This window comes from Sinocyclocheilus grahami, unplaced genomic scaffold (assembly GCF_001515645.1).
Source record: "Sinocyclocheilus grahami isolate Dianchi unplaced genomic scaffold, SAMN03320097.WGS_v1.1 scaffold1230.1, whole genome shotgun sequence".
Taxonomy (NCBI): Eukaryota; Metazoa; Chordata; class Actinopteri; order Cypriniformes; family Cyprinidae; genus Sinocyclocheilus; species Sinocyclocheilus grahami.
This window is the reverse complement of record NW_015506409.1, coordinates 73,400-82,794: the sequence shown is the minus strand read 5'-3', so window position 1 is coordinate 82,794 and position 9,395 is coordinate 73,400. Positions and strand designations below refer to the sequence as shown.

Here is a 9,395-nt window from a genome sequence, read left to right as displayed (position 1 = left end):
CTTAATCCTGGACACTGTCACCAGGATGGACATGATACGAGCAGGAGACAATTGTGCCCACGTCATAGTCGAGTCCCACACCATCCCCAAAAAACAAAGTATTCTGCAGGGGAGACAACACGCTCTTCTTGGTTTTGAGCCTCAACCCCAAGCAACTTATGTGGCCAAAGATGACATCTCGATGCCGAACTACCACCTCTTGTGACTTGACTAAAAATCAACCAGTTGTCTATGTAATTGAGAACATGAATACCCTAGAGTCTCAAATGAGCTAGTACTGCATCCATGCATTTCATAAAGGTGAGAGGGGAAAGAACCTGACATCGGTACGTTTCACCTCCCAAAGCGAACCTCAGGAACCAGCTGTGTTGAGAAAGGATGGATATGTGCACTGGCTCTGCACCCCTTTACCTAAATTCATTACTTCAGACTTATATGCCCTCTTGAAGCTTGTGTTCTGCAAGTGAACGTCACTTTATTGTGCCATCCCTAAGAGGCACAAAATCACTTTCACTGACTTTTAAATGAAATGTTCCCTCCTGGTGGAATGACCTGCCCAACTCAATCCGAGCAGCTTCAAGTATCAGCTAAAAACACATCTCTTCCATCTTTATTTGACTCTCTAACCTTAGCACTCTCTATTCTAATTCTATTCTTTAAAAAAAAGAAAAAACTAGCACTAGCTTTTCTAATCTTTTTGCATTCTATGTTTTCTTTTTATTTATTATTCAGTTAACAAAAGCAAAAAAAGGCCTCTTACACTAGCTTGCTCTATTCTATCCGTTTTCTTTTTATTTATTATATAATAAAAAATAAAAAACCTTGCTACGTGTACTGCGTTAAGCTAACTGAGACTTGTTATAGACTTGCATATCATTGCCCTTTTGTTGATTTTGATTGCTTCTATTGTCCTCATTTGTAAGTTGCTTTGGATAAAAGTGTCTGCTAAATTACTAAATGTAAATGTAAACTTGGCAATACTTTGGCATTTTGTTCTACAATGTAAACTGCACACACCCATACTGAAAACACAATTTTCTAAAGCAGTTATGTTTATTTTTGAAAATGTATGTTTCTATTAAGTAACTAGCTAAGACAGTTTGGGGTGTGAACATGTACAATTTTTGTAGGAAAAAAAAACAAGTTATGTTTACCACAGACTTTACTCATATATTTAAAACCCCCATTGCAAAACTACATAGGAAAATTAGTCTTCTGGGTTCTGATGTCATACCTGCACAACTCTATAACATACCTCCGAATGTCACAACCGACCAATCACAATTGAGAAACTCATAAAGTTAAAAAACACCAGCTTTATTAATTGCCTTAGTTAAGGTCACGTCATGCCACTAATTAATTTCTGAAAATGTGATATGTCGCTGCCAAGAGATATTGTTTTAAGATAAATTAGTGTCTTTTTATGTCTTTTAAATTAATTAATCATTTTTCCAACTTCTAGGACATTGTATTTTTCGGTCTGTCTGTGCATTTTTACATGACAATATTATATATTTCTAAGTGAAATATGTATGCCATATTTGTATCACTTAATTGGATAAAAATAGTGCATCACAACTAGGTTGTAAACCACACGCACGATGAAGAAGATGATAGGTCAAAGAGTCTTTAATAAATCCACAGAGTGGCAAACCAACAAACAGAACCATACACTGACGAGATCGGACAAACACTTGGGAGAATCAGATGGTTTAAATAAGACTTGGGACTAACGAGATAATTAACAAACAGGTGAGAACGATAACTAATCAGACACGAGGGAAAACTAGGTTTCCTTTGAACTCAGGCAGGAGAAAAAAACTAAAAGGAAACACAAAAGCCCATGACTGTGACAGATCGCACCCCCTCCCGGTGTAATCCTCTGTGGCGGGTTTTGTTGCCAGCTCACACACCTGGTCAGACGTAGAATGAGGCTCTGGCTCCAGGGCGAACCTCAGCTCTGTCGCTCCTCTTAGCGATGGCTCTCTGTCTGTGGTGGGCTCTGGCTGAAGCTCCAGGGAGCAGGGTGATGGTGGGCTGGGCTCTGGGTCTGGCTGCGAGACGTCTGCACGGTCTGGTTAGACACTGATGTTACAGTTGACATCTGCTTCATTTGCTGCAAGTGTGGATCCATTCACCCACAGCGCAAAACTGATGTAATCTTTCAGGGTGCAGTGCGGATCTCCCCTGGGCAGGACGAAGTACATGTCGTCATCCAGACCACACTAGTGGTCCCTCTAATCCCTCCATCAAGCTGCATTTTAGCAGATGGCAAGGTGGCAGGTGATGAGAAACTCCTCAATATAGTCCTCCAGATTATGGCCGTCTTGGAAAATAAAAACTGTCCTCTCTCTCAGCAATGTGTTGCCCCTCCTTCTGTCTTCTGTCACAACTAGGTTGTAAACCACAAGCACGATGAAGAAGATGATAGTTCAAAGAGTCTTTAATAAATCCACAGAATGACAAACACAACCATACACTGACGAGATCGGACAAACACTGGGGAGAAACACACGGCTTAAATAAGCCTGGAGACTAACAAGATAATTAACATAAACTGGTGAGAGGGATAACTAATCAGACATGAGGGAAAACTAGGTCAAAGGAACTTAAGCAGGAGAAAAAAAAGGAAACGCAAAAGTCCACGACTGTGACGGTGTGATTAATTTCTGAATAAATTTATTATCTGATATTTCATGTTATTTTAATACAATATTAAACTGAATTAGTACAACATTACAAGTTTTTTTAATATATTACAAAGCCATGTTAAATAAAAACTTTCTTATTTTTATAGTCTTGAACTTAAAGGTATGAACAAGAAGGGAAAAAAAATAATGCATGGCCGCTTAGAACTTCCGTAGTATGCTGAATGAACACTTGGATATATATATATTCTATTGGGCGAATAAGTGTGACTATAAAAGACTATCAATGCATACATAATTTTAAACAGTAAACATATCAAAATGTTCACAATATTTGTACTTATTTGTGCATATAGCACAAACATGTAAAGCTTGAATTTCAGTGGTGTGAGACTTGACACAGTAAAATCATGTGATATCTAATGAGAGTTGTGTTTTAGAGAGATTTTGTTGGTATTTTACCCATTAAGTGTTTTTTGGTATTCTGGCCTGGCCTAAAGACAATAATAAAACACTTAGGAGCAAAAATACAGAGAATAAGACCAAAGCTTGAAGCTAAAATGGCAAATATCTCGACGGCTACCGTAAATTTCCCTGGAGAGCTAACATACGCTGGAACAAATGTGATCCATACAGCACAGAATATGAGCATACTGAATGTGATGAATTTAGCCTCATTGAAGTTATCAGGCAGCTTACGGGCAAGAAAAGCTAAAACAAAGCAAAGGAAAGCTAAGAGGCCAATATAACCCAGTACAGACCAGAAACCAAAACCTGAACCTAAACTGCATTCTAGAATAATCTTTTCCTTGTAGTGTTGCATATTATTGTAAGGAAATGGTGGGGATATTGTTAACCAAAGCACACATATAAGTACCTGTATTAGAGTGAAAACAAAAACACTGAGTCTCTGTTGAGGAGGACCAAACCATTTCATGACATAACTTCCTGGAAGTGTTGCTTTGAAAGCCATTAACACTACTATTGTTTTCCCCAGAACACAGGAGATACAGAGGACAAAAGTGATCCCAAATGCTGTGTGACGCAACATACAGGACCACTCAGTGGGCCGACCAATGAAAGTAAGTGAACAGAGGAAACACAGAGTCAATGAGAAGAGCAATAGGAAGCTCAGCTCTGAGTTGTTGGCTTTTACTATCGGAGAGGCCCTGTTTTTGTAGAACACTAAAGTTATGCTCAAAGCTACTAAAGAGCCAGCAACAGAGAAAGCAGCCAGTATAATCCCAAGGATCTCATTCCAGGAGAGAAACTCCACTGGTTTGGGAAGACAGTTGTCTTTTTCATTATTGGGCCAATACTCAGGCAGGCATCTGTAACAATATAAAGAATCTGCAAAACGAAGAAAGCAACAACATGAATAAAACAGGTTATCATACAGATTATCAGACTACTTTGTTTTAAAAAGACAAACCCAGAAATAGGGTCAATGCCATTATGCTAATTTTTATCCTATATTTATGAAATACAATTCATACATACAGTGACTTAATTTAACAACTTGTGTATGTTTTTAAAATAATAAAAAAATATTAAAGGGTTCATGAATTGCTAAATATAATTTAAGAGGTTACCGTACTCTAAAAATATAATGTAAGTTTCAGAGCTCAAAACTACCAAAAAACAGCTTTTATTGAAACTCAAAACTCAAAATCACGTTTTCTACATGTATGTTTGTATTACATAATAGAGATTAATACAACAGCACAAGAGTGACTGCATAGACATAGATCAATGTCTCTCTTAATTATTGTATCTTTAGCCCGCCTACTGAAGCATTATAGAAACAGACAAAATAATTACTACAGCAGAATCACTGGACTAAAAATAACACTATTTATCAAATATTACTAATTTAATGAAATGGGCTGGTAAATATGTTCATTATGTTTCGAACTAAATCAGTGTACAAAATAACCATTCATTTTTAAAGTTTTTTTTATTTTATTTTTTTATGCAAACATGCTGCTAATCACTGTAAGTGCACCTCAGAAAACATAAAATCAATAAATTTTGGTATGGGGGCATGAATGAAAATAAAAAAACTTTCCTGATATCAGAACAAAGAAAAAAAACTAATCAAGTGTAAACATACTAGTCTATTAAAATAATATTATTATAATTATTTTTTAACAAACTGCTTCAAATCTTATTAATATGTGAAAAAAAAGATGAAAGAAAGAAAGAAAGAAAGAAAATTATAAATAATAAATAAAGTTATATAATAGAAAGCACACCTGCAGACCCTCATGATTGTGCGTCAAGGTCAATATAAAATGTCACAAAATTTGACTTTTTATGACAAGACAATGTAAGTTCAGGTTGTATAATGTCATATGTGCAACTGCTAAAAAAAATATATAAATATAAATAATTAATAATATATATATTAATTCATGATATTTGTTAAAAAAATGTTTTACCTTGAAAATTATATTTTGGGTTTTTGACAATGATGATTAAGGTGTGTACAATCACATATATTCAAGGTGTAAGGGTAATGTGATTGTTGTGTTAATTATTTTCCCTTAGAAACTGTATAAAACATTGCTATAAAAATATTTGGTAATACTTTTATTTTACAATGTCTATGTTATACACGTTGAACTCTCCATTAAATAATGTTGTTAATTAATCTTAATCGGTATTAAATTGTATACATACTTTGTAACAAAGAGACAAAGAGAGTAATAAATAAAGTGTGACCAAATACTTCTAAGAACTTTAAGCAAAATTATTAAAACATTTTTAAAATATATTTTTCTTTATCTTAGATAGTCAAATATAATTGATCAACAAGCATATATGATTTATTCACAAGAATGTCCAGACAAAGTACCTGTCTCATTGCTGATCTCTCCATCTGCACAGTTAATGCAGTCATAACAGCAGACAGGTCTTCCTTTTTTCACAGCCTTCCTAGTACCTGGAGCACAGCTCTCACTGCACACAGACACAGGCACCTGCAGGTAACAGGCAGACATAGCATCAAGAGTCAGAAATGAACCAAGATAGCACACACACACACACACAGGTTTGTTTTTGTGAAAAGTGGGGACATCCCATAGGCGTAATGGTTTTTCTACTGTACAGAACATATATTCTATTGCCCTACACCAACCCTACCCCTAAATCTACCCCTCACAGGAAACGTTGTGCTATTTCAGATTGTCAATACATTCCATTCTGTGTGATTTATATGCGTTTTGAAAAGTGGGGACATGGGGTAATGTCCTGAAAAGTCACCTTCTCCTTGTAAAACCTATGTCATACCCTTGTCATTATACAAATGTATGTCCTCATTTGTCACAAAAACACACACACACACACACACACACACACAAATACCTTTTCACTGCCATCATACCAAATGATAGCTCTGCTCAGACTGAATTCTTGGCCTTTAGTATTGGATGCATCATATTGACCCACTGTCACAAAATCAACTGAACCGTCTCCCTGAAGCTGCCAATTCACAAGTTCATATGTGGCCACAGGGTCTCCATTTTTATCAAATGAGACAGGATAATTATTTTTGGTAAAGTTCACTCGCTTCAGCTGATCAAAAACCTGCATGATAGGCATGACAAATACAGACTGGTGTAATTTGATAAATAATCAGTACTGAAATACTGTGAGTGTTTGTATATTTTATAGTAGGCCTAAAAGAAATAGCTACTATATTAAGAATTTTCAAATATCTTTTGTAAATGCATTGTGGGAAAAAAAAAATAAATAAAATTAGTTCAGCTGTTCAACGATGAGAAAGTGTACCTGCCAGGGTTCAACTCTGATGTTGTTGTCACAATGCTTTTCATTACAGATGATGCTATGGAGGGCATGAGCTATAGCATATGTGGCTTTGTACACCATGTTAGTGATCCGCAACTGGGACGTGTCAGTGTACGGGTTCTGTAAAGCGCGCAGGTCCTCTGTGCCATCACAAGCTGGCATACCAGCAGAAGAACCTGTCTGCCTTTTTAGACTACAGCTGAATGAGCTTTCCCAGAATTCTGTCAGCAGGGGAAATTTTAGTGCTTGTTCTGGAAACAGGTCAAGTAAAAAGTTACGAAAACCAGGGATAACAGACCGTGGGATTGCAAAGCCCACAGCACCGATACACAAATTAAACCGCAGCATTTGTGGATCTGTAACCCACGCCTCGCTGCCAATCCACTGCATCGGGGGAGGAGGCTGCTGGCTCAGCTCTTCTAACAGAAATCTCATATCACCCGCTGCCACGAAGGCAACAATTACACGAGCCGTTGACCTATGAATGACATCTGCAACCCTTTTTAGTTTGCTGCGTGGCTGGGTCCTGTAGTAGGCCTCAGAATATTCCACACAGATTCCCTCCTGCTCCGCAGCTTTCAAGAATGATGCCATGCCATTGTTCCCGTAGTCTGAATCACTGCGACATGTCAACCCAAAGGAAATTGTCACGGAAGCATGTTTGTTTTAAACATTAAATTTGGTTTTTATTAGCAAATTTAGTATTAGCAAGGATGCTTTGAATTGATCAAAAGTGAAGATTACAAAAGACAAAAGATTTCTATTTCAGATAAATGAACACTGTGACGGATAGTAATGTCTACAACGGACACGGCCTATGTCACGGCGCAACCACAACAGCTTTAAGTTGTCTAATTTGGCACGGTCTCCCTGCTACACTAATAGTAGTAAGGCTTTCCTCTGTGTATACATATCCTTACAAGTACAATTTTAGCTGCATTATTTGTGTCCCCTTCAAAAATTGCTCTTGAGAAATGTTATGTTTATTGTCTCAAAGTAAAGTCTCAAAGACCTCAAATGTGTGTTTTAGATAAGAGAGACATCAAAAACATGCAGTGTTGGGGGTTCTCCAGGACCAGGATTGGGAACCACTGTCATATAATATATACATTATATACACAATAAAGAGTTACAATACATTCATAGAAAATCAGCATATCAATAGATTTAGATTTCACTTGTTTGTTTAACTATGAATTAAGTGTGTCTAAATTCCCTATTATGCAAGTCTAAAACACTTTTTTAGTGTCTAAGAGTGTGTGGTTTCAACATATCACAGTCATCATAGTACTCCAAACTAGGACAGGAGACATCTCTATCACTCTTGAATCGTTTAGAGCTGAGGCCTAGAGAACACTTATGTACTTTTATGAATCACACTTAATTTCTTATCCATATAATAGCAGTGTAACAATTAGCATTGATTATTTATCATTATATAAACAACAGGGTGAGTAAATACTGACTGAATTTAATTTTTTGAGTGAACTATCCCTTTAAGAGTAGGGATAAGGGCAAAATGACATCATTCTCAGAATTTAGAAGAAAAAAAAATTAAGACTACAAATTGTCCTCGTGTTTTTTAATAGATTAATACTTATTACATTCATTTTTGATGTATTTTTGGGAGGGATTAATTCAGGGCCGGCACCTGAATTAATCCCTCAAGATGAGTGTGAAAATAGATTTTATTTATGAAATATAATGGTTTATTTAAATAAACCAAAATGCATAGGCTTTCTAGTATTAATATGATGTTACTATAGCAACAACTTAGGACAGTCCGTTTAACAAAGTCCATTTTAATTGTTACATCTGACACAAACTTTCCGCGCAAACGGTTCAACTAAGAATGCAGCACTACTGAGTAAGCTAAAGGTATGATGAAATAATTATTTAATGTTTAATAGAGGGCTAGATGGTCGTAGTTAGTTGATTATTTCGCTGTATTGTTATTGATTGTTGCTGTTCAAGTTGTTCTAACTTAAAATGATGCATCTGTTAAATGGGTCGCATTGAATGTGTTATGTCAGGGAATCGGTCGCAATAAGCTTGTGTTTCATTGTAAAGCAGACACAATTAAGTATTTCTGGTGGTTGTGGTGGTATCACTTGTCTGTATTTGTGGTAAATCTGCTGCCTAAGACATAGCCTACTATTTCCTGATGTCAGATTTTCGAATTTGTTGCCTATGCAATTTTGTTTTATTCAATAGCTACTCTGCCATCTGTATTTGCTAAGTACTTTTTAGTAGGGTCATTCACTCAGAACCCACCGTGGTTCTTTCCCATTGTATTGCACTAAAGACGTCTTTGAATTTGTGTTTGAATGCTGCGCTCGTCTCAGGTCTTTATAGCAGCTTGTTGCGCATAATACATTATTCTAAAAAACGGTGCTCAAGTTCAAAGAAATGCAGCTTCTAAAAACTTCCACTGACCTGCCTCGTGACCAAAACACTATCTGTGTGAACCCAGTATTCTAATAGTAACGTTAGCGGGCAGGTTTGTTTACGGTCTGACAAATTTGTGAATGGGCCACAATTATTGTTTTTAATTTTTTTACTTTGTGCTACGTCATCGCCCCCTTTCATTACCTCAGCCGCCCCCTTATCAGTGCTGTGCTGGCGCCGGCTCTGGATCAATTAAAGCATCTCTGATATCCTACGCAGGACAAACTGTATGGAGAATGGCTTATGGATTGATAGAAATATAAAGTAAAAGTGTCAGGGTGATACAATTGTCCTCATATTATAATGAAGAAGAAAAAAGAAAAATTATTGAGACGACACATTTATTATTATTATTATTATTATTATTATTATTATTATTATTATTATTATTATTATTATTATTATTATTATTATTATTATTATTATTATTATTATTATTATTATTATTATTATTATTATTATTATTATTATTATTATTATTATTATTAT

The 9,395-nt window shown here is 35.9% G+C and overlaps 1 protein-coding gene across 1 annotated transcript in view; it reads right to left on the bottom strand.

The window, feature by feature from the left end:
- Positions 1-3,084: 3,084 nt before the first annotated feature.
- Positions 3,085-9,395, bottom strand: part of LOC107568277 (extracellular calcium-sensing receptor-like) — a 15,498-nt gene continuing 9,187 nt past the window's right edge. The window contains exons 4-7 of the mRNA XM_016254211.1: positions 6,441-6,995; positions 6,015-6,236; positions 5,506-5,629; positions 3,085-3,998 (exon numbers count right to left, since the gene is read on the bottom strand). Of these exons, the coding sequence (XP_016109697.1) occupies positions 3,085-3,998; positions 5,506-5,629; positions 6,015-6,236; positions 6,441-6,995 (1,815 nt within the window). The remainder of the gene's footprint in view (positions 3,999-5,505; positions 5,630-6,014; positions 6,237-6,440; positions 6,996-9,395) is intronic.